The sequence below is a fragment of the Lemur catta genome, chromosome 15 (genome assembly GCF_020740605.2).
Source record: "Lemur catta isolate mLemCat1 chromosome 15, mLemCat1.pri, whole genome shotgun sequence".
In the NCBI taxonomy this organism is placed as follows: domain Eukaryota; kingdom Metazoa; phylum Chordata; class Mammalia; order Primates; family Lemuridae; genus Lemur; species Lemur catta.
In genome coordinates this window covers 26,512,329-26,536,874 of record NC_059142.1, presented here as the reverse complement: position 1 = coordinate 26,536,874, position 24,546 = coordinate 26,512,329, and the positions used below count along the sequence as shown (strand labels likewise).

The 24,546-nt window shown below is 51.7% G+C and overlaps 1 protein-coding gene across 2 annotated transcripts in view; it reads right to left on the bottom strand.

Moving 5' to 3' along the window:
• Positions 1-2,898: 2,898 nt before the first annotated feature.
• TBX4 (T-box transcription factor 4) overlaps positions 2,899-24,546 on the bottom strand; it is a 30,557-nt gene continuing 8,909 nt past the window's right edge. The window contains exons 4-9 of one of the 2 annotated variants that reach the window (XM_045525597.1): positions 20,063-20,182; positions 18,813-18,960; positions 8,176-8,328; positions 7,281-7,369; positions 6,948-7,177; positions 2,899-4,981 (exon numbers count right to left, since the gene is read on the bottom strand). In XM_045525597.1, the coding sequence (XP_045381553.1) occupies positions 4,362-4,981; positions 6,948-7,177; positions 7,281-7,369; positions 8,176-8,328; positions 18,813-18,960; positions 20,063-20,182 (1,360 nt within the window). In that variant the 3' untranslated portion in view covers positions 2,899-4,361. The remainder of the gene's footprint in view (positions 4,982-6,947; positions 7,178-7,280; positions 7,370-8,175; positions 8,329-18,812; positions 18,961-20,062; positions 20,183-24,546) is intronic. The other variant, XM_045525598.1, reaches the window with a different exon arrangement.

The window sequence follows — 24,546 nt, the reverse complement described above, 5'->3', positions numbered from 1 at the left end:
TTGGGGTTTCTGCAGGAGAATTTCGGTGCTCCTTGGGGCACGGGGGCCTGCTTGCCCTCGTTAGAGAAGAGGGGCCCTAGACACTCTGCAGACGCTGCCAGGCCACGGTAATACGCAGGGGCCGTTTGGGCTGTGGCACGTAAACCTGGCTCTTCTTAGTGAGACTTCACAGAAATCCCACTGGAGACTTCCCTGCCCCTGCCCTGTCTACTTTCCTTCATAATGATAAATGGCTGAAAAGAAAACTATCTAATCTCCAAACCGCTTGCTTTTTTTCTATTCTTTCTTCAAGGAGAGAAGGAAGAACACAGTCACATAAACCAGAGTCCTTCATCGCCTGCTTCTCAGGAGACAGTTCCTTCTCTTTTCATCCCAGGACTGTTTCTGATCTGTGATGGGTTCGCATTGAAAGCTCCAGCCCGGCCCTCTCTAATCAGCTGCGACAGCCGCTGCGGTCGCTTGGGTTGCCCATCGAAATTGAATTGATTACCTGGCCCCCTTGCCGTTTTGTTCGGCACACAATTGCTTAATAGCTGTCACCTTGGCTTTGAGTCCCGGCCGGCTTCAGGCTGACTGGTTCCCATTACTCAGGATGGCCAGTGCAAGTTCATCACCTCTACAGGATGTCCCTGATTGATTCCGTATGCCTTGGAGACCTGTAATATATTTGCATAGGGGGGAGAGAGGGGTGTCTGGGGGACGGAATAGAAATCCCTGGGCCGCGGGAGCTGCCAGGTTTCACTGCGGGGCTTGCCGTATTTGAATCATTACCAGGACTTCTTGTCAGGAGTCTGGCCTCTGCTGACATAGCTGCTAATGAATTTGTAAATTTTTAAAAAATACAAAACAACCCAGCCTGTTCTAACCTTTGCTGTCGCCACCTGCCACCTGGGTGGGGGAGGCAAGCAGCAAGGGCGCTGTTCCGGCCTGAGCTTGTGCTGGTCTTTGAAATGACAGTCCCTCCCCACCCCACCCCTGCCCCTGCCCGCTGAGCACTGAGCGGGAGAGCCAAGGCTGGGAGGGAGACATCTTTCAAGTGAAATCCCTTGCACTGGGAACTACTTCAATTAGACAGCAGGGGGAATGTTAACATGCCCTCCGGCCTTTTAAGTGGGTTTTAATTTTATGTTGTAAGATAAGACACTGCAAGGCCGGCTGCTGCTCCTCCAGCAGGCTCCATTAGTGGGGCCAGCCGAGGCCTCTTGACCCCCTGAGGCCCAGCCCAGGCTGGAAGTTGGTTTGGTTTTTTAACAATTTGTCAGTCTGACCCAGCTTCTCCTTTCCTCTCCCTTTTGTGATTCCAGGCTCTTCTATCGTTGAGGGCCATGGGGCGGCTGGTGGAGCTGCTGCTGAGAGGCCCAGCCCGGCTTCCCCACAGTGGCCGGGCCCTGCGCTGGGGAGCAGAGCCCCAGAGGCTGCCGGCCCATGGCCACGCAGCTGAACGTTAATCGGCTTTTGTCCCTTCTCAGGCAGGGCACAGCAGAAGCAGACCCTTTTCATGTGGCAGGTTTCTGGCCCGATGATGTATGACCTGTTGGCGCTACTGAATGGTGCCCTTTGTTCCAGGATATCCCATGTGCCCCCTTTTTATTGAGCTGTTGATTCAGAGGGGCAGGAAAGTTCCACAAATCCCACTACAGGCCTGGCTTTAGCCATGCCCCGATGGGGAAGCCAAGGGACCTCATGTTTCCCAGAAAGCGGGTAGGAAGCTGTGGGCTGCCTCAAGGCAAAATGCCCCTTAAGAAGCAGCTTGCTTTACCTCGGATTCAGCTGTGTGTCTGGAGAGAGCTGGGAACATACATCTAGCCCCAGCCCTCTGCCTGGGTTCTAGAAGGTGCGGAGTATCCCATAGGTGTAGTCTTTGCCCAGAAGGAAAAGAACAGAGCAGGTATGAGTTAGGAAGAGCCCCCCTTCCCTGTCCCCTGAGCCAAGCTCAGTTAAGTTTTTCTCTGTGACCAACAGGCCCGAGGTGGGAGCCAACAGCTAAGGGAGGAAGGAGCCGGCCTCCTGTTCTGCTGGAAGAAGGCCAGCCAGAGAGCAGACCTAGAGCCTAGAGCCACAGGGGGAACGGCTCTGGGGAAACGGGAGACAAGGTTGACTTTTTACCCAGCAGGAAATCTCATCTCAGCCCTGACAAGGACAAAGATTCAAGGGCACTTCACTTGCCTTCTCTTCTGCTGGTTTCCCAGACCAGCCTGCAGTGGAGATGGCACATGAGGGTGAGTGGCTTTGGGGAGGGAGCCACGAGGGGTGGGGGCAAGTTGCAAGGTGTCCTGAGGAGGGAGAGAACCAACGGCATCTTCCCAGACCTGCCCCTCGTCCAATCTCGTGGGGCGAACCTGGGCTGGATATCATCTCCTTTTTTTTCCTCTCACCTTCTGGCCAAGCTTCAAGGATCTGGCAAAGTAGTGGGCAAGTGGGGGCCTTGCCAGGCCTTGACTTACCCTCTGTGGGGTGACTGTGGTGAAGAGCTCACACGTCTGACCACTCCAGGAAGCCCCAGGCACTGACTTGAACCTGCCATTCAGCTCCTTTTCCGGAGCAGTTGCACAGATCCCCCCAGGAATTTCCTACTTACGAGACCATTTCCCCCAAATTGCTAGGTTGTGTGTTGACTGCTAAACGGTGACAGATTCTTGCTTACTGCCTGCTGCCCTTCTGGGATCTCTGCGGGCCCTGGAATCCAGACCCAGATCCTGGGAGTCGCATGAGATCGAAGGTACAGTTACTCCATCGGTCCTAAATTCCTTCACTCTGGGTTCAGAGGCTTCATGGTACAAATGCTCAGAGGCACTGAGGGCCTCACCTGGCACTTGAGAAAAAATGCCAGCAACAGGGAGGCAGACACCATCGCTGAGCCAAGAAAGGACAAGTCAGGAATAAAGAGCATCCACACGCTTCACAGTTGTAAAATGGCTTTATGTTCCGATATGTAAAATAAAATGTCCGTGCTATATAACAAAACACTTGACGTTCCATATCGCCTGTTAGCTAATGTGTTTTCTAAAAAAAGCTTTATCTGTAGTGTGTGTTTGTTCATATATATATATATGTTCCATCTAAACCATTTTTAGTCTTTAACATCAAACATGTAATAAAAATTTAAATAGATGTCTTTCCAAATACCTCCAACGTTCATTTTTATTAAGTTTATTCATTTGTAAAAAGCAAAGCTGAGTTTGACGTGTGGCCCGCATTTGTGAGATATATATATATATATTTATTTATTTATATAATATATAAATAGCTATTCGGCATGCAAAGAGTTTAGTGATTTCCCAAATTTGACTTAGAGTTCAACACACCAGTTACACCGAAGGTCTGGTGACATTCAACAATAAAGAGCAGGGCTGAGGACGTGTGAGGGCGCTTCCCTGGAGAATTATCTTTGCTCCTCTGAGCTCACTGGCTGAACTTACTGGAAGAAATGCATCTTTCAATTCTGTTTATTTCTGTTGGGCTTTCTTGCTGCAGACAGAGGTGTGGATTTTCTGGGAGCAGGCCCCGGAGATGCCCGCATCGGCTCCAACGTGGTCTCCTGGGGACTCATGTTTTATAATTGCCAGTCAGAGAAGACAGATGGTGCCTGAGAGGCTACATCTTGTGCACCAGAGTAAGAGACTGCATGTTGGGGACCTCGGGGGAAGGGCTTTGTACCTTATGACAAAACCTGAATGACAAAGATGCTATTGGTTACATTTTCCCTCCCCTTAAATGAAAAAAAAAAAAAAAAACTTTTAGCACATGATCCTTTCTGCACATCAGCCCTCAGCCCTCTGAGCTCCAGGAATCAATTTCTAGGCCGCTGAGCAGCCAGCTCTACTCTCGAAGCCCACTCTGGGGCTGAGCTGAGCCCGCCTCTCAGGTACTCTCACAGAATCCGTGGAAGCCAAAGGGGTGGGCCTCCTGCCACCAAAACAAGATTCTCAGCTCCCCTTGTAAACAGAAGGCCAGGGGCTCTAAGCTATGTGCAGAGCCCTCCCACCCTAGCAGTGAGACTCTCTCCTGTGGGAGGGACCTTACCACCTGGCCCCTGAGTAAATCCAATATTATAAAAAACCTCTAAATACCTCATATGAACTCTCCACTCCCATCCCCACCCATGGGCATCCCAAGAGATGTCAGATAACAATGAACCCAGGTCCTGCAGCCAAAAATCACTTCTCAGATCATTGTTTGTGGGTTTTTTTCCTTGTCGAGGCCTCAGTTGTACGTCAGAAGATAGATGCTCTCCAAATACACGCACACGTACACACACTCCCCCTCTGAAATACCTTCCTGTGTTTCTTGGTAGTGCAGGCCACCCACAGAGGTTAACACTGGAGCAACATGGTCCCGGGGCTGTCGAGGAGACGTGGAAGTCATCCATCAGTCCAGTTCTCTACCGTCCCCATTCCTGAATGATACTGTAAGGACGACTCTCGGGACAAGGAGAAGGTTTGAGAGTAGAGAAACTCATTGGCAGCATTCAGGTGTGGCGAGGGTGGCTTCCTCTCACACACTGGGGGGAGGCCACGCTCTCTTGGGAACGAGGTGGCCGGCCCCCGCTCTCGGACCTGAGATTGAGAGAGCTGATTGTAGACACTGAAGTGGGTGTTTCCTGGGGGCTGGGAGCTCTGAGCAGAGAGGGTGGGCAGCCGAGGCATCATGGTGGTGGCAGTGAAGTGAGTGGGAAAGGGCTGGTAAGGCACAGTCTCCATGGTCTGGACGCTGTAGCTGGTGTACGGTGCGACTGAAGTCCACATGTTACAGCTCAGGGGAGGCGGCGGCAAGTCATCCACCCCAGACACCCCGGCGATCTCAGGCCCTGAACCTGAGTACATGCAGGCTTCTCTTGGGGTCACCTCACTGCAATAGGAGGGGCTCAGCATCTGTTGGTCGTAGGGAGGGGGAGAACGGAAATAGTGATCCTCCCCCACTGAAGAGGGAGCTTCCAGATAGGATCGCTTGCAGGGTAAGTCCAGGTGGCGGGCACTGTCTGCTGAAAGACAAATATCAGGAAGAGCTATTTCCACCAGCCCAGAGCACCCTGCTGGATGCCAGGACAGCCTGCCCTTGTCACTCAGCACCCGCCCTTGCGTCAAGTTACCATGGTATTCCCAGAGCCATTTTAATCAGCTACAGCTTTTATAGGGTGGCAGCAGCCAAAAAGTGGTCAGATTATGGACCCTACTCAAGGGCTGTGGGGGACACCACGTCGCTGGACACTGAGTGCAGTGCTTAGCCAGGCAGTGCATGGCTTTGATCCTTTGCCAGCCTGACTCTTGGCATAGGAAGAGTGCAGTGGCATTCTCAGGCTAGGCTGGCCCTGGCCACGGGAAGTAGAGGCTGGTGCCAGGCCAATCCAGGCCCAAAGGCCACATCTGTCTGAATGAGCCAAAAAAGTAAGGCCATGAGGTTTCTGCCTCAATCCTCAGCTCCCCGGAAGGCCTCAGTAAGCCAAAGCTACTCATAGGCATGGTTCTGTTGTTCTTAGAAGAGGAAGCAACCCTACATGTGTTTTATTACACAGATTCCAACATAACTGTCTGCAAAATTACGACATGGAGCTGGTAGTAAGTGAAAAAGGTGACATACTTTTCAGGCTGAGCTGATATGCTGGGGAAAGATGACATCAGATGCCACAAATCATGTGTGTGTGTCTTTCAACATCCTCAACCCTGAGGGCTTAACTGTCTTGATTGACACAACCTCCCCTGGGGCCAGGACTGCTCTAGGCCTGAGGGCTCGGGGAGTGGCCCACTCGGCCAATTTAAGAACACTCACTCGAGGCTCATCTTGGCCTCCTGTTTTCTCTAGGGATCTACTCTGGTGGCTCTGTGTCCACACAGGGCTTGAGCAGAGGGTCTGGCTGAGTTTGGAGGCATGTGCCCTGCTGGGGGACCTGCCCCTCTCCATATTTTCTCCAAACCTCCCTGTACCAAGTTCTTGGTCTTGGCAAGTGACCAGTCACTCTGGGTCAGGAGGGAACAAACTTTTTCAGCCAAGGGTCAAATAGTAAATATTTAAGACTTTGTGAGCCACGCTACATACTTTTGTCCCATGAAAGCAGCCCTAGATAATATGTAAGTAAGTAAATGAGTATGGCTGTGTTCCAACTTTATGGAGGCAGACTAAGATTTGGATTTCATATAATGTTCACATTCACATATCATGAAATAATCTTCTTGATTTTTTCAACCGTTTTAAAATATCAAAACCATTTTGTACATGTGGCAGGTAGAATTTGGTCCAAGGGCCACAGTTTGTGGATCCCTGCTCTAGGCCATCGAGTTCTAGCAGCACTGGTGCAGGGGTCAGTTGGAGCTCTGCCTGGCTAGTCCCTGGGAACAAGACTGAGAGAACATTCTGGATTGCAAGCAAAAGTCCCTAGAGTCATTCCCAAGGGAATTCCAGTGGTCTGGTAAGGTTTTCTGGTGGAATAACACTAATCATCCCAATTCTATCCATGGAAAAAGCCAGACCTGGTACCAGAGCACAGATGTTACGTTTCCCAGTGCAGGGTTTTCCCTCACAAAGAAGCCCGGCACAGACAAAGTTCTGGGGCCTGTCTTCCCGGCCCCCTATCTGCATCCACAAGAGCTCAACACTTAAGCAGCCTTTGCAGACCCTGGTAGGATGAGGTAGAGAGCCCTGTACACAGGACTGTCTGTTCTGGAATGGCAGTTGCTTTGATAAATGACAGCCCCAATCCAAAAACCTCTGGATTGTGAAGCTTCAGTGTCCTCCTGTGCCGTTTTAAGTAGAACCCTGTCTGGGGACAACAAGGCCATAAGCTGTAAGGATGCCAAAGGCTGCACATCCCGGAACTGGAAAAGATGGCCCTGTGTCCAGCCATGGTCCCTAACCCTTCAGGCCCTCTTAAGCACCCAGATATAAGCGTGTGTGGCGGGAGGACCTCACCCCTCCTCTGACCCTCCAGGGCTCATAAACCAGGAAAGAGCTACCTCGTCTTTTCAGGCAGTGATAGAAGAGGCTTGAGTCCCTCTGGGTGGGGAAGGTGCTGAGGGGCAGGTCCTGCGGCTCAGCCAGCTGTGCGTGCGCCCCGTTCTCGTGCTGGTAGTGCTGGAGCGCCTGGTGAGCGCCGAGTAGGGGGCCGACGTCTGGGGTGGCTGAGAGCTGGGGGGAGACGAGTCTCTGCCTCATGATGCTTTTGGAAATCACAGGGTATTCCTTGCTGAAGGGGCAGGGAGGACAGGCAAAGAGACAAGATCCTTTGAGGGTTATGGAGTCCACATGCCTGAACCCAGTCTGCCTATCCCGCCCCCAGGCAGCCCCACCTCTGCAGCCGGGCGACGCGCAGGTCACTGTCATCACTGCCGCGAAATCCCTTGGCGAAAGGGTTATTCTCAATTTTCAGCTGTGTGATCTGTTAGAAGAGGACACATGGTAGAGTCACGGGCAAGAGAGCGGGCCACTGGCCCTCCTCCCCGACCTCAACATAGAGCCGTGGCAGAGTCTGGGACAGTGGCTTTGCCATTCCATCTGGCTTGGCCTGGGCTCTGATCCATTCCACTTGCTCTGCTCTGACCCTTTCTGCAGCTCTGCAGCCCACTGCCTGGCTTCAGTCCCGCATCAGTCTCTCTGGGGACCTGTAAGCGGTTAAGGGAGCTTCCTCTGCATGCTGCCCCTGTCTGTGCAACTGCCACTCTTCTGCCTAAAATCCCCCATAGCCCTGCCCCAGGGACCCCCGCCTACGTCACCAGTCCCAGTGCATCTAATATCAAAAGCAGCACATGGGCAAGGCAGGGGAGAGCAGCCATTGGTGATGAGGGGGCTGGGACCTCCCAGGGCACAGCAACAGTGTCTGGGCTCCTCTGCCCACTTCCTACCCCTCTGTCTGCAGGCCCAGAATCCTACCTTTGGATGCACCAGGAGAAAGAAGATTGTAGAACAAAAGGGCCTAACACTCAAACCCCAAGGCAGGCTCCATGCTCCCCATTTTCACAGCGTCAGAACAGTGACCACAATTATTTTGTACCAGAGATGTACATGTCTAGTGTCCTTTTCTGCTCATCATTCAATTTGCTCCCTGCTCTGAGGGACACTGCAGGTTCCTGAGGCCCCTGCACTGGGCCTGCCTCAGCCTTGCTGCGTCTTGGGCTTCACTTCCTGCCTCTCTGCAGCGGCAGCAGGAATGCCGCCTGGTGTTAGTGGAGGGGGCTATGGCCGTACCTTGTGATTCTGGTAGGAAGTCACAGAGATGAAGGAGGTCTCTGGGAACACGTGAGTACAGAAAGCTGTGTTTTTGGAGCCAAAAGCATTGTTCTCATCAGCCTTAACAATGTGTAGCCGTGGCTGGTACTTGTGCATGGAGTTGAGGATGATCTGGAAGAGAAAGGTCTCATTTAGGTCCCCACCCTCAAGCCCCAGGTCCTTGACCTTGTTCATTCTCCTAAAAAGCCCAGGATCCAGGGCCTGACTACCAGGACTTGAACCCAAAAAGATGCTAAAGCTCCCAAGTGAAGAACCAGGCCCTTGAGCCCCAAACTCAGCCCTCACTTAGCCTCCCTGCTCCGATACTAATGCCTGGCCCCAGGTGTTACGATATGTCCGATTGTTTCACTGTGGTAAGGGGGAACTCGGGTTAAGCCCTGAACAGCGTAAAAGCCCTACCACATGTACCCACTATTAAATTGGAAATACTCAATCAACACCCCTGTGCATATATAGTAAAACTCAGTAGAAAGTAAGTAGGGGGGAGGAGGGGACAGGTAAATTTCACACCTAATGGGTACAGTGTACACTAACTGGGTGATGGGCACACATGTAACTGACTCAAACTGCACAAAAGCAAATCATGTAACCAAAACATTTATACCTCCATAGAATTCTGAAATAAAAAATAAATAAAAGCCCTCAGTGAACTCAGCACAGTGCAGTAGGTGGAATTCTGAGTTGTCAGCAAAAGTCCAGGGTGTTGCCAATTCCCTGTGTGACCTCAGGCAAGTTACTCGACTTCTCTGAGCCTCAGTTTTCATATTTGTAAAATGAGATCCTGACACATAACATACCTCCTTCAGGGGACCTCTCCAGGATGACCTCTTCACACCCCCCTCACGTGTGACCTGCCTTCCCCAGACATGCCAGCTGTGAGCCCTCGGCTGCCTCACCTCAAATTTGCCCTCAACAAAAGCAGCTTCACAGCCCAGGGCTCTGCCGGATGGGGACGAGGGAGGAGAATGAGGAAACGCCCCACTCTATTATTCATTCTTGCGTTTCGGTGTTCACAGAGGGATGCTGGAGACAGCGAAATGCATGGCACCCTCAGGCCTGCCCAAGGCAAAGCTGCCAGGCTAGAAGGAGTCCACTGTGGGCTAGAGTTCAAGATGCCAAGACAGACAAGAGACCAGCAAAGTTCCTAAAACAATGCCATGGCTGGCGGAGGCAGGTCACCCCGGCTGGACAAAGCTTAGCAAGGAGCCCCCAGAGTCACTCACAGTAGTTGCTGCTCCAAACTTGCCTCATTTGGCTGCGCCCCACAGTAGCAGCTGCATCATGTGCCCTTAAAGTGTATTTTTTATCGTTGACATTTGCCAGACACCCTCCAATTGGAGGCAGGACCAGGAATTTGGGGCATTTTATCAGCGCTGTGACTTTTGTTAACCCTTTGGTTTCTGTCCTGGCTGGGCCTCAGGTCCCATTCCCCCTCAGAAGTGCCCCTTCCTTGGGCTGGCCCTCCTGGCTCCGCCCTTCCAGGTTCCCAGGGACCAGACCTGGCCCTGAAGCTTATAGTGAAAGGTTTAACCCTTTGGTGACCAAGAGAAAGGCCAGAGTCAGGCTCTTCCATGAGTCTTAGTTTAGGAAGACTCCGTTCTCATCATGCCCTGGGGGACAGGGAGCCCAGAGAGCAGGCTCAGCTGAGGAAGGGGGTGGGCTGGGAGCTGGCCTGTGGGCTCTGGCCTTCCCTGGGCTCTTTCATTTGGCCAGGTGGCTCCATCCAGCAAGAACCAGCCTTTCTGCCTCCTGCACTTGCCATTCCCTGTCACACCCCCTCCCTCCCTCCCTTAGCGACAAACCTTGGGACCTTCTTGGGGCAGGTATGGAACTTCCCAGACCCCAAACCACATCCTGTAGCTGGGGACCCATTGCCCAAATGGGGGTCTGCCCAATGAGAAACTCAAGAGAGACCGAAGGACACGAATCCTACCTTGGGATTCACAGTGTGTGTCCCTTTTCCAGGAGATCCAGGAGCCTGGGAACATTCCATGGTGAGAGGAGCTACTGGGTCTTGGAGAACACTCCACAGTCCCTTTATGTTACTCTGTCATCCTGCACTATTCACAGAGATGCAGGAGCCCACAAAAGACCGAAGTTGCCCAAAGATCCAGTGATTTAATACCTGGGAGGTAGCCTAGATGTCTCCAGAAATGCCTGGAGCTGTACCTATGCACTTTGCATATACTGTTCCCTCTACATCTTGATCTTCCTTTCCCGTTCTCTCTCACCTTCTAGGCCTATCATCTCTTCCCAGAAGACCCGATGCTTCCTGGAAGCCTTCCCAGATACTAGGGCCCGCTCTGAACTGCCTGTTCTGAAACTTCCTCCTCGTACATTATCTACTTGGCTTTTATGCTGCTTCCTAATGGATTCCAGTTTCTTCTTGTCCCTGATGGGGACTGAAGTTAAACTATAAACTCCTCAGGAGAAAGGGCCATATCTTTTATTCCTTTCATACCTCCAGGCTCCTTTGCCCCAAAACAGGATTTAGTAAGTACGGGGCTGGGTCACAGGAGTGGGAAGATTTGGGCTGTGACAACAAACGTTCTGTGGGAATGTAGGCAGGTCCCCTCCCCTCTTTGGTCTTTACCTTCTTACTAGAGACAAGAGAATCTCTAAGGCATTTTTCAGGTCATAAACTGTGATTGAGCATGTATGGGGACAGTCCTTCTGTGAGCTCCCACCATGCAGGACCAACCCCTGGTCCCTCAGGCTCTCCTAGGGTGGCAGCACAAAGGGGGAGGACAAGGACAGTAGACTGACAGAACCTGAGACACAGGCCATAGGCACCACTGCCGCAGGGAGGCTGTGCAGGACCCTGGGACAAAAGGCAGCATCCACCCTGCTCCTGTGACACCTGGGCAGTCACCACAGTCCTGGTCTGGTCACAGCCCTGGGCAGCATCGTCAACTCCCCTACTCACTGCCACCCACCTTCAGATCCACTCAGTGCCCAATCTTGTGACTATCTATGAAACAAAAGCCTCTCCGTTCCCTCCCCACACCCCTGGTTCAGGGCGCCTGCTGTCTGTGGCCGGGCTGCTGGGACAGCCTGCTCCCTGACTCCATCTTCTTCTCCTCCACCCTCACCTCCTACACATACTGCCCAGAACCTTCTGGGACATCCAAGAGGACTGTACATTACTTGAGAGCCAGGCCTCTTCTATTTCCTCTTCTTGCCCCCATCCCCCACCACTCCTTAATGCCCCCTCTGATTATTCCCTCTTACCCTTTGAAATAAAGGCCAAACTCCTTAGCCCATCAGACAAAGCCCCTGATGCCTGGGGTGGAGAGACGGGCCAACACACCTTCTAGGAGAGAGAACCAGACAGGCTGGCAGGGAGACCTAAGAGGAAGGAAACTGCCAGACCTACAAGGGGTGGGTAGGAGCCACTAGGGGAGTGCAAGCCCATCCACAGGGAGGTCAAAAAGGGTCCAGAAGCCTCTATGATCTCTGTTCACCAGCTGTAAGTCCTGAGCAAGCTCTTCTCCAGCCACCGGGGGTCCCATCTGTATGTCAAGTGGGGCCTTTGAGTACATGGTCCTGAATACCCCTCCCACCTCAGATAGTCCGGAACCTGGACAGGTGTGTGGGAGAAAGTCCCACCCCTTGAACCAATGCAAGTCAAGTATAAATTTGAGCCTCAGTCCCATCAGCCGAGAGAAACCAACTCAGTGACTCACACACCTGGCTTTGCTCGGAAGTTCCTCAGGCACCACATTAAACTGCTTTGCCAGAGTTTCACATTTATATTTGTTGCAGAGGATGTTGGGCCAAATGGGCCAGCCACGTCAACAACCCCGCTACATGACTGGTTCCATCATCATCATTGTTTTACAGAAATGGGATTCATTATGTTCTGGCCACAATTCAGAAGGCTGTTCTATTTTAACAACTGCAATAGCGCCAAACATCCATCTCCTCAAGAGATCACCATAGCGTGCTTGGCCAATGAGGCCCAGATTTATCTATGTTAGAATCGCAGAACATTAGGGCATGGAGAGGCAGAGCACTGAGATCATTCCGGTCCAACCTCCTAATTTTACAGATGAGGAACAGAAGGCTTATAGTGGGAACGTGACTTGCCCAAGGACACACAGCTGCTTGGAGACAGAGTCTTGAGCAGAATCCAGATGGCCTTTCAGAGAGCACACACTGCTTTCAACAATAAGCTCGGTAACTAATGAGAAGGTGTCACCCAAACACTGCAAGGGACGTGGATCACCAGGCCCTATTGTCCATCGCAGAACACACACAGCTGGATTGTAGCCATACAACATTGTGTCTAATGTCCATTTTGTCATATATTAAAATCACATTTACCCTGCATCATAACTTTACTAAGACTACTCCATCATCCTTCTTACCTGCCCCTACCCCCAAGACCTGCAAAGAGGTTAGAATAGAGATAGGATCTGTAGCTCAAAAACAAAAGAAGAGAAGAAAACTGAGACCTGCAGAGGTTGAGTAACTGGTCAAAGGAAAATTCAAACTGCAACTGAGTCAGGCAGCCCATCAGCCCTCTCAAGGGGCCTTAGCCAGATGGGTCTTAGGCCTCACTCCCAGGGCAGCAACCCTGGGGTGGTACCATAGGGTCCCAAGACCTTCTTGCCTTTTCTCACAGCAACAGAAATAATAGCTAATATTTTCTAAGCATATCCTACGTGCCAGGCCCTGTGCTAGGTATTTTGCATACATCATATATTTAATCTTTACAATATCCTTATAAAGTAGGCATTACTATTGTCCTCATTTTAATAGAGGGTCAGGGAGATGAAGGCATTTCCCCAACATAAGACAGCCAATTTGAGGCAGAGCCAGAATTGGTACTAATTTCCAAGCCTGAGCTCTTACCTTTACCTGGCTGGGGAGGGCGGGGCCTGTTCTGGAGTTCTGTGGAGCATCTGTATCTCCCAAGGCACCTGGCAAGGGCTTGGCACATTGTCAGGGCTCAGAAAATGTGAGAGGAAAAGTGGGAGATAAATAGCTCTGGGTCCCCACTGTCAAGTTAACAGCATAAGCTTGCAGGGGGACATCAGCCCCTGGCAGAGGAAGTATCTTTGCTGTCTAATTGTCACCCCCTAACTTTAGTGAGTTCACTCACTTACCATCCACCAGCACCCACTGGTTTGCCAGACATGGTGCTAGGCACTAGGATGCGTGTATGGTGCTTGAAAACCTCATGGTTTACTATCTAGTGAAGTCACACAGTCACCCCAAAATCAAGCAAAAACAAGTGGTAAGAAAACATAGTTGAAGAAAGATTGCATTTATAACAGTAACAAGCAAGGCAACAAACCTAACAAGAAACGTGAAGAGCCTCATGAAGGAAACTTCCATACACTTGGACAAAAAAAAAGACTTCAGCAAAGAGAAAAACATTCCTATCAATGTTCCCCAAGTAAATATATAATATAAAGCAATTCCAATCAGAATACAAATAAGTTTCTTTTTGAACACCACAAACTGATTCTAAAGTTCATGTGAAGAAATAGATAAGACTCGCCAAGAAAACTCTGAAAAAGAAGATCCAGGCAGACTCGCCCCTGGCAAACATTAAAACCTATTATTCAGTCTCAACATTAAGGGACTGGCACAGGAATAGGCACAAATTCATACAGGGATTTAGTGTACAGAAATAAGGCATCCCAAACTATGGGAAGAAAGAAGACTATTCAATTACTGGTGTTGGGACAACTGGATAGCTCTCCAAAAAAAAAAAAAAACACAGTTGGATTCACACCTTGTATCAAATGCCAGGATAAATTCCAAAAGGATCAATGGTTTAAATGTAAAAATAAATCCACAAAATACTAGAAAAATATAGAAGAAAATCCCTTTATAAGGAGTGGATTCAGGCTTTCAATACCCCCAAACCCAGAATACGTATAGAAAATGCTAATTCATTCAAAAGCATCCATGTGGGAATATCACAATAGGCAAAATCAAATGGCAGAGGACAAACTGGGAAAACATGTGCAAGTCATACTGCAGATAGGAGCTAAATCCTAATTTACAAAAGCTTCTAGTAATTGGTGAGATATCTAAAATCTAAGACAGAAATGAGCAAAAGATAACATCAGTGAGGAAACACAAAAAGATGCCTACCCTCACTCATAATAAAGGAAATGCAAATTAAAACTAAAACTGATATCTATTTTTCACCTATCAAATTGTTAAAAATCAGAAAGTTTGCTCTCCCACCCTTATTGGTAAGGCTGTAGCAACGGTGAGACTATATATTCAGCACGACTCCCAGGAAGGGCAACTTGGCAATATTTTCAAAATCCCCTCTGAACAGGCCATTTAGTGCACAGATATACTTGGCATAGTGTAAAATGTACTGAACAACAAAAAATAGGAAAACACCTAATTCCTTCAATAAGAGCTGGCTACGTAATTTATGTAACAATTACGTGATAAAATTCTATGCAGCTATGAAAAAAACAGGGATGGGGAAGCTCTCTATGAATGATCTCCAAGATATACTAAGTTTACAAAGCAAAGTGCAAACAACGTTCTTACAGTATGATACCTTTTGTGTATAAAAGAGGGGATGTGAGATTGTGTATTCTGCCTTATGTGCAAAAAGAAATGCTGAAATGAAATGAGTCACACTGGTTTCCTGTCGTGGGGGCTGAGAGAGAACCTGGGTGGATGAACAAGTAGAGGGAAATTTTGCATTATAGCCATTTTTATTTATTTGGTGATTTCTTTTTAAAACCACGTGAATGTATTTCAATATTCATAAATAAATTTTAAAAATGCAAATAAGTATAAAATCATAATTTTGGCAAGCATTAGGATGAAAAGGCACATAGTGCTCTGAGAGCATAGAATGGGGACCTTGAACTTTCTCCCTGAAGAAGCTGCATGTGAGCCTGGACTCCAAAGCTCAGGAGTCACTAACTAGGTGCAGAGGGTGGGAAGATCATCCCAGGCCTGGGGGATAGGTGAGATTCAGGTGCTGGCACCGTTTGTGAAACCCAGCACACTGAGGGGACTGTGCACATGCTGCTCTGTGGCTGAGGAGCTGCCATGCAAACCCCAAGTCTGGGGCTAGCTCACTCAGTCTCCCCAACAAGACTATGTCAGGAATCCTGAACTGGCCCTTCCTCCTCAGCAATCTGGGAGTCCTAGGATACAAAGGTGGTGAAAACAGCTACCCTCCTACTCTCTCTCTCACACACACACATGCACATGCACACATGACCCACTGCAGCCATCGCCTCCCTGCCTCCCAATCAAGAGAAAAGACAGACCCACGTGCCAGCCATCTCTGTCCTGCCACAGGATACGGGCCCTACCTGCCCCAGTGAGGCCCTCCTCGACTTCCTGAAGCCCAGGTATTGCTAGAAGCTTATTTGAAGAGGAGGATAGGAAGAAAGGGAGTGGGAAGCAGCCTCTCTTTCCATCACATGGTTGGGTGGCAAGCAGGAGGGGATGGTATGATGGGCAGGCAGCTTTGGTAGCCAGCAGAGCAGCAGAGTGGAGCTCAATGTGGGCTTCTGGAGGCAGCCCGGCCCGGCCTCAGCTCTCAGGATCCTTTCTGCCCCGCTGCCTGTTGTACCTCACTGGCCTTGGGCTCACTCCCAGACCCCAGTGGTCATACCCTGAACCTACCCTCCAAGGTCCAGACTGGAAAACTCCCTGTGGGTTTTTGCCACAAGACCAGGAAATCCCTCACAACAAAAACCCACAAGGAGTTTTCTAGTCAGACACAGTCCTATCTTTAGGAGGTTCTGACCATGTGGTCTGGGGGGTTCCTGTTACAGGGTCTCACCTACCACATGTAACACGCTTCCAGGCCCAAGCCCTCACCTGGACCCTTCTCCTGGGTCCTCAGACAATAGAGAAAAGCAGACTTCATGGAGGGAGGGAGTCTTGGACAATACAGAAACTAATAAAACACTGTTACCCCAAAACGCCTGCTCTATAGCCTCACAACCAGGGCTCTCTTCTCCTTGAGGCCTTTTTGCATGGGGAGACACACAGCCTCTCAAACACCCATTCACCTCCTGGGATGAGGAAATGGGGTGACTTGGACTCAAGGATCTCCAAGCTAGAAGGACACTGAGCCCACCTGGCAGACCTCAAGATGATACCACAACCACTCTAACTGGCTCCTAACTCACCACGCTGGCAGCAATCCCAGCTCACACCTGGGCCTGGCCCCTGTCCCAAGGAGAGAGCCCAGCCCCTTGGGCAGGGGCAGTGGGGGAAGGCTGCCAACGAGAGGCAGCTGCTAAAGCTGCTGGGCTACTGTGAGGATCCCCAGGAAAAGCCCTAAGTCCACTTGGCTGGAGAAAAGTTCCTTGAGGCCTGGAAGCTTTTAGGGAAAACTGAAAATTTAGAAGCGAGTTGTGCAGAAGGAAGGGCTTGTTTGGGGCAAGTTCACAGTGCAAAATGTCTGTTTCCCAGGCTCCTGCACTGAAAAGCCAAGAAGGGTGACCTCTTCACCCTTCAGTGGGAGCTCACCACTCCCGGTGGTGCAGGCCAAGGGGCAGAAAGTCAAGATCCAAATGAGCTCCTTCGCCCGGGTATGTTCCTCCACAGCCCTGGTCTGCTGGCCAAAGGCTGCTCCCTCTTCAGTGATGCTTCACCAGATAGGTGAAGACATGGCAGCTAGAGCCCTGGGTATAGAAAGGAAAGTGGAGAAGCCAAGAAAGTGCTGGACCAGGGAGAGAAGGCATGGGTCCAAGCACCTGCTCATACTCCCAGCCCAAGACAATCACCTGAGCCCTGCCGCCCCTACAGAGAGTGTTGTAGCCAATAAACTGCAAGTACTGGGTAGGGGTGAGAACGAACGGAAAAGAAGGAAGACTCTCTGCATCCCATTCCTCTCGGGAGAAAGCTGAGTTCATATGAGCAGTATCCCTATTGCCAAGGAGAGCTAAGACAGGCAAGGCAAGTGGAGCCAGGGCCACCCCCAGTGTCATGAGCCCATTAAATATCCTGACGGGTCCAGATTTAAGACTAGAGGCAATGTTATCACAGACCCCTCACAGACCCAGTTATAGCCACCAAAGCAGTAAGCCAGGCTGGGAAAACCTACCGCTGGCCTGTGGAGGCCCTCTCTCTCTCTCCTGCTTCCTAAGAAAGGTCAAGCTTTTCCTCCCTTCACTCCCTCCCCCTTCCACTTTCCGCAGGGGTCAGGGAGGTGGAAGAGTCCTCTGAGGTGTCCCTGCAGCTGGGAACCATGTAAGCTGGTGCATCCAGAATCCTCTGTACAGCTTTGATCCCTAAGTATTTCTGGCCACCCAAAGATGCAGCTCCTGCCAAGCTCCATACTCACCCCCCATGGGGTCTGCAAATGTGTACAATTGTGGACGGAGACCATGCCTGTGGGTTAGGTTCCTGCCCTCCCAACACAGAGGTCCTCCCTCTCCTTTTGAGGCTGGTGCCACAGCCTGGCCAAGCAGAGGTTGGGTAGGAGTTGACTGGGAGCAAAGTCTTGGCCAGGATGATCCAGAAGGCTCCTCTGCCTGTCCTGCTCTGACAGGTCGGGACTTGGCTAGCCCTTGCCACTGGGCATCTGCCTGCCCTGCATGGGAAATCCAGTATAGGGACTTGCAAGACAGATAAGTCAGGAGTTGGTTTATAGATCACCAATGACTTAGAAGAGCACCAAACAGACTCTGAGAAATTAAAATGAGGAGCTGCTTACCAGTCACAAACCAATCGATCACAAATGAAGCATTGCTGGCATTTTCCATAAGGAACTACACTTCAGAGAATCCTGATTTGCACACAGCTCCCCAGAAATAGAACTTGGGCATAAAAGAGGGATGTACCCACACGTGCCCACCCAGAGCATCCACACCTACTCTAGCAGCCCCTGCCCTGCACTTCCACAGTAACCACAGGCAGCCTAGAGGGGTGGGGCTTGTACCCTGGCAGATAGTCCCAGGTCCCCAGGCTTCTGTTTGCTACACACTTGAGCTAAAAGTTTCCACATAAAAATCTCCTATTTGTGGGCCTGCCAGGGCCAGATGGGGAAAGAATGAGCTTGGGCAGCCTGGATGGGACGTCAGCAGCAGCATCCCTGGGGCTTCAGAATCTCTTTGGAGAGCCAGATCCCAGGCCAGGCCGGAGCTAACACATGAGCCAGGGCAAAGCCCTCCTTTCCAGAGGGTGGGTGGCTGTCAGGCCAGACAGACAGTACTCACCAAAGAGGAGCTTCAGAATTCATCAGTTCTCAAAAAAGTTTACTTGTCTTGTGTCATGCTTCAGCAAGGTCAGATTTGGGAAAACTGAAGCTGAGAGATGTGGCCCATCGTCGTCATCGTATTTATTTAGAGCCTCCCATGTGCAAGGTGCTTCCTGTATATTCTCTCATTTAAGTCTCATAACCACAAAAGGTACATATATGGTCATCTTCGCTTTCTAGACAAGGCAACTACGCCTCAAAAAAACTAAGACCCTCGCCCAGCCAGTCAGTGGCGGGGGAAGGACGCACAGCTGTCTGCAGGAGGCCTGTGCTCCTTCTACACACCGGCCAGGCAAGTGCCAAAGCCGAGAGCTGGATCGCAAGGGTGCTCTCTCCCCATCCCCCTCCCCGCCCCCCAAGGCCAGGCAGTCCCCATTCTTACATGGCCAAAAGGGTCTAGGTGGTTGTTTGTCAGCTTCAGCTTCTGGAAAGAGACCAGCTGCCGCATCCAGTGTGCCCCTGTGGCAGGAGAATCTGGGTGGACATACAGCCTGCCTGGCATGGCCGGCTCAGCCTTCCCTGCCACCATCCTGCCAACAGAGCAGACAGAGCAGTTGAGCACCCTGGGGTCTGGTGAAACCATATTCCCTGTCCCCTGTGAGAGCAAACCCCCATTGACCAGATGGAAAAATAGCTGCAGGTCCCACCACACCGTCAATTTAGGACTTCCAGGGTAGGAGTGAGGGACAGAGGAGAGAGTGCTGAAGAGGAGAGAAAGCAATTCCGAACCTTTTTTATTTTACTGCAGTAGAAGGAGAAAGGGAGGTTTCAGGAAAATGTGATCATTTATTTCAAAGACTGGAGCTAATCACAGACACTGTGGGGAGATTTAGGCCTCTGTGTATGTGTTCTATTAATGATCTTTAAATGCTATAAATTATACTATTTGGAGGGAATGTCTCAGAGGACCTAGACAACTCTCAAATTGCTTGCCCCAAAAGCAATGGTAAGAAATTAATTGGTGGCTGTCCCCTTAGCCAGAGCTTGCTCTGAGTTCTAATCTAGCCCAGGGAGAGAGAATAGAAACATGGCACTTATCAGGACCTTGCCACCAAATCCTGCCCCCTCAGCCCAATCTCTGCCTACTCCACTGCCCACCTACCACAGAGTCCAGCGTCCTGGCCAGCTGCTCTCTCGAGTGCTGCTCTGATCTCTGGGGGCAGACGGGGTGCTAAGGAGTTGGCCTCATGACAGCATTTATTTACCTGGCCCTGGTTTGGTTTGTGCCTCAGCAGCCTCACTCAGGCTGGACGGTGGATACACAGCTTAAGAGGGAAGCATGCGGATAAACATGAGAAAGCCCACCACAGACCACGTGATAGTCCTAGCTATTAATGTCCCCCAAAACAACTATTCCCACACTCTTCCCCAGGGAGGCACTGACAGAGTCTGAATCTGCCTGGTGTCAGCAATTTGTCCATCACTTGGTGACAGCACATTCACCAAGTCCTGGTTGTCCAGACTATGGAGAGAGGATGCATGATTGAAATCCACCAAACACCCAAACACTACAGCTGGTTTCCAGCCCCAGCACCCCTGAGGCGGGTATGTAGACATTCACTGAGCCTCTTCAGCCTGTGAAGAGCAGTTGAGGGAAGGAGGGTGATGCCACAAGGGTCCCAGGCCTCTTACCATTTGTTGTCACAGAACTTGTAGCGATGGTCATCCGCAGGGACGATGTCAATCAGTAGGATGTACTTGGTCTTGGGGTTCATGCCTGTGACTTTCACCTTGTAGCTGGGGAACATCCTCCTGGGGGAGCCAGGGGGCGAGGAGGAGCAGGGACAGAGGACCGGGAGAGACGGCACAGTGAGCGAGGCGGCTAAGGCCTTTAACACGCACTGCCCTGTGAGTGAGCAACCTTGGCCCTGGCGTGGCTGTATGACTTGCATGACTCGTTCTCCCCTCTGCCCCTGCTGCACAGAGGGTTGCACTAGCTGCAGCCATCAGTCTGTGTCTAGGAAGAGAGTTTGTTTACATGGTTTGCCAAATTCACATCCCCTCTCCCCAACAATCCCCTAAGATTTGGGTCTACAGGCTGGGGGCAGCTGAAGCACAGAGACCCCGGGCAGGATTGTGGGAGCTGCAACCCCAACCTGGCTGCTTTAATTTCCCTCCTGTCCTTTGCCAGCCCAGACACTACTGAACTTATGGGGTGCAACTATAGGGGGCCAGAGCAGATGACCTGGAAACCCCTGGCAGCTGCTTCCATAAACGATGAGACGCCTCCCCTGGGTTGTGTCTCTGTGGAAACCCTCTGGCCTTAAAACAACTCACAGGAAAACAGGAGACTGCTATTGAAAACCTTGCTAGGTTTGGATCCTTTCGGTGTGTTTAGCAGGGATTTTTCTCCCTGTGAATGTCTCCCCTGGGCCTATGCACCCTAACTGGGTATCGGGGAAGGTCGGTCCAGGAGCCTCGTGGATGAGAGAGCGCATAGGTTCTGAAACCACCCTGCCATGCTCCGCAGCTTGTCCCCACAACTGACAAGCTGTGAGGACTTGGGCAACTTGCTGGAATCTCTCTGTGCCTTGGTTTCCTTATCTCTAAAACAGGGATAATATTACTACCTCATAGATTGCTGTGTGGATTAAATGAGTTAATTTACAACTATTACTACTGACTCCTGCTGCATTCCACCCTCCACAAATCAGACCTACTTCTGTGAAAATGGATTCACCAAAAAGCAGATGTTTTCCACTTCTTACAGCCTATGCTGAGGCTGTCCAGGACCCTGAGGCTCAGCGGACATTCTAGAGAAGGGCTTCCCCAGACCCCTCAGCACATACACACATAGAACAGCACGTACCCAGACCTGCTGGGGCACAGCTCCCTCCCCTGGTCACCGAGTCTCTGACACTGGGCTTCCCCAGGTTGAGGGGTGAACAGAACCTTCCTCACAATCCTCAATACCCCCTGCCCCCACTCGGCTGATCTTCCACAAAGGTGCTCCCCAAGAGAGGCAGGGCCAACCCTAACTGAAGACAGGGCGATGGGAACCTGGCCCCGAGCTGTAGCGCTGCCCAGCCAGTCCACTCTAGGAAAACCGTGAGGTGGTCCTCTGCCTCTCACTAACTCCAGACAGCATGCGACCCTCACAAGAAGCTGTCCTAGACAGCTCAAACAGACGATTAGAGTCCCTACTTTGTCAACAGGGGCACCAGCTTACCTGGACGAGGCAGGGCTTCCAGAAGGGATCAAGCCTTCACAAGCTGACAGACCCTACAGTAAAGCCCAGGCCAGGCCCCTGGGGCTGAGGGTGCAATTCCACACTGGCCCAGCCCCCAGCTCAGCCCAGCCTGTGCCCCTCTCTTGCTGGAGGCGGCCAAGGAGAGCACTGCAGGGCGGGACGTGGGGTGTTGCCTCCGGTGTTGCCTCCGGTGTGCCCAGGGGCACGCTGTGCGAGTGCGCATGTGTGGATGTGTGCGTGCCTGGAGGGAGGAGGGAAGTTCTAGCTGCAAGTCTAGGGACTTATAAACCGTGTGGAAGAATTTGTCTCAGATGTCAATTGAAAGCATTTTCAAATGTCCACCCTACCCCCTCTCCAGGAATGGGGGAAGTGAGGGGGCTCAGGAACCCAATCCTCCCTTCTGCTTACCAGCCCTCCTGTCGGGCCTGGGGGCACAGCTGGAGCCTGCACCACCCTTTCCTGGCCCTGCCTCTCTCCTGGTGGACCTATAGCTGAAGGGGGAGGGTGGCAGCTGCCTTACCCCCCCACTCTCTGGGGGAAGGCCAAGAATCCTGTCCCCTCCAGACCACCATTTTGTAACTGCCACAGAAACAGCCACAAAATGGGGCAGCCTTGGCCATGCTTGGGCTGGCCTGGCACCAGTGGCCTGCACTCAGCCTGTTTCTCCTGTAATCATTCCAGGTGGCAACAGCAGAGGGCACCCATGGCTCCTCTCCAGGACCAGCATCCACGCAGGGGGCGAGGAGCAAATGGCTCACTGCCACTTTGCCAGTCTTCATAGCCTAGGCAGAGAGGGGGCTGCAGGGCCTCTGACCCTCCCCTTCTATTCCCTACTAGCTTCATCGCAGCAGCTCAGGCGGCCAGGCTGACACTGACTAAGTGCTCTCTAGAAGGCCACTGAGGAGTCCTGTGCTCTGCCTCCCAAGGCACAGAACCGCTGTCCTGTGATCTGGCCCCTCACAGACGCTGACCACAGACCAGATTCCTGACTGACAGCAGCCTCCGCAGGCAGGGGAGCAGGGGAGTATCTCCTAGCCTGCCTCCCCTGCCCACCAGTTCCCCTCTTCCTAGGACAGCAGCCCTCAGCAGCCAGGAGGGTAGGCGAGATGTCACATCTGAATGGGGAGTGCTGAGTCCTCTGCTCTGGCTGAACTGGCCACTGGCCGGGCTCGGGAAGTTCCAGTGCCTTCATGGAAGCAGATGTCTAGGTCTCTGGCAGGGTCCAGTTCGGGGACTGCTTCTGGGCCATGCAAAGCAAACTCTGGCACTATCATTTCCCCACCCAGGTGGCTCCACAAGGATGAAGGGTCCACCCAGGGCAGGGCAGGGCTGAGTGGGAAGGTGAGGCGCACCTCTGCCCAGGCTGAGGGGAGAATTCAAGTCCCTATGCCCATCTGCCACCGGGTTCCTGAGGGGACTAACGTTCAAGCCTAGAGGCCCAGCTAGGGGATAATTAACCCGCTTGGCATGACTCGGGTGACAGAGGGCAGACTGGGTTTCGGGGCCATGGCTTCCTCTGGGCTCTACCTCTCCAATGAAACGTGAAATGATGGAGTGAGAGATGAATTGTTTCTGTGATTTATGACATAAAAATGTACCTGAAAACCAACACCCTATGGGGGAAAGCAATGCCTGGGAATGAGGGGGGAGCCAAGAAGGGGCTGCCTGTGTCCCACACAGGCCCTGCCACCAGCATGTGAAAGCCCCACTCCCCATCCCTGGCACCCTGGGTGCCCGCCTCCTACACGCTCTCTCCCTGCTCCCCCCCAGCCCTCTGGCCCCACCCTCCCCCTGCTCCTCTCCCTGAGCCCCTCTGCACCCTTTCCACAAGCCCCTCTCCCTGCTCCCGCAGTTCCCCACATACCCCTGGGGTTCCTATTCCCCCAGACAGATGGGGCACCCCCCCCAACTTGACTGAAAACGGCTCCGCCAAGGGAATAAACAAGCAGCCTGCTCCGACACACCGCAGAGAGGAGATGAAAGCCCCGGGGTTTCTCCTCTGATCATGAAACAGGCTCTGAAAGGGTGCGGGGCTGGAGCCTTTATCTACTTCATACTCGGAAATGGTTTTAGAATGAACTGCTAAGATAAGCTTCCTTAGACGGTTCTCCGTTTCAGAGGCTTGTGGGTGTGGGGCAAGGGTTTCAGGGCATTTTGATTTTGGCAATAAACCGATAAAAGTGAACTTACTGCTGAGACAGGGCAGGCAAGTTATAGCTGGGCTCAGAGAGCCGTGGAGCTCCCGGCCAAAGTGGTTGCCAAATTCAAGGCGCTGACTTACTCGGGGCACCACATCCCGGGGACAGGGACAGGATGGAGCAGAGAAGAGCAGCAGAGAAGAGATTCTGCCGCCAGAATCTCTCTGCCTGTCAGGGCCCCCGAACGCTAACCCGATGGCAGCCCCGAATTCCTTGTGGGTCCTGGGGACTCCAGGAGCAGCTATAAGTGCCTTCCCTTAAGTGCAAGAGAAAACCCAATTGAAGTGCTCAGAAGTCCAGAGAGTGGTTTCACAGGGGCAAGACGGTGGTGACTGGGAAGGTCACAAGAGGGATTCTGGGGGCTGATAATGTTCTGTTTCTTTTTCTGGATTTAGGCTACATGGGTCTGTTCATTTCGTGCAAGTCTATAGGCCTGACACTCATGATTTGTGCACTCTTCTGCAGGAATGTTCCACTTTAATAAAAATTTATGCCAAAAATTATGTATGTGTATACACATATACACACACCTTGGAGCCCCAAATCTGAAAAGAATGGGCCACAGGAAAGGGCAGGCAACCACTGAAAACCACACCCGTCTTTCTATCCCTAACGTGCAAGGGTCTTCAGGAAGAATCCCGGGTGTGCTGGCAAGAGGCCAGGGCCCAGCAAGGTTAGGGGTGGAGGGTGCTGGTGCTGCCTTTACTGAGACCAAACCAAATGATTTC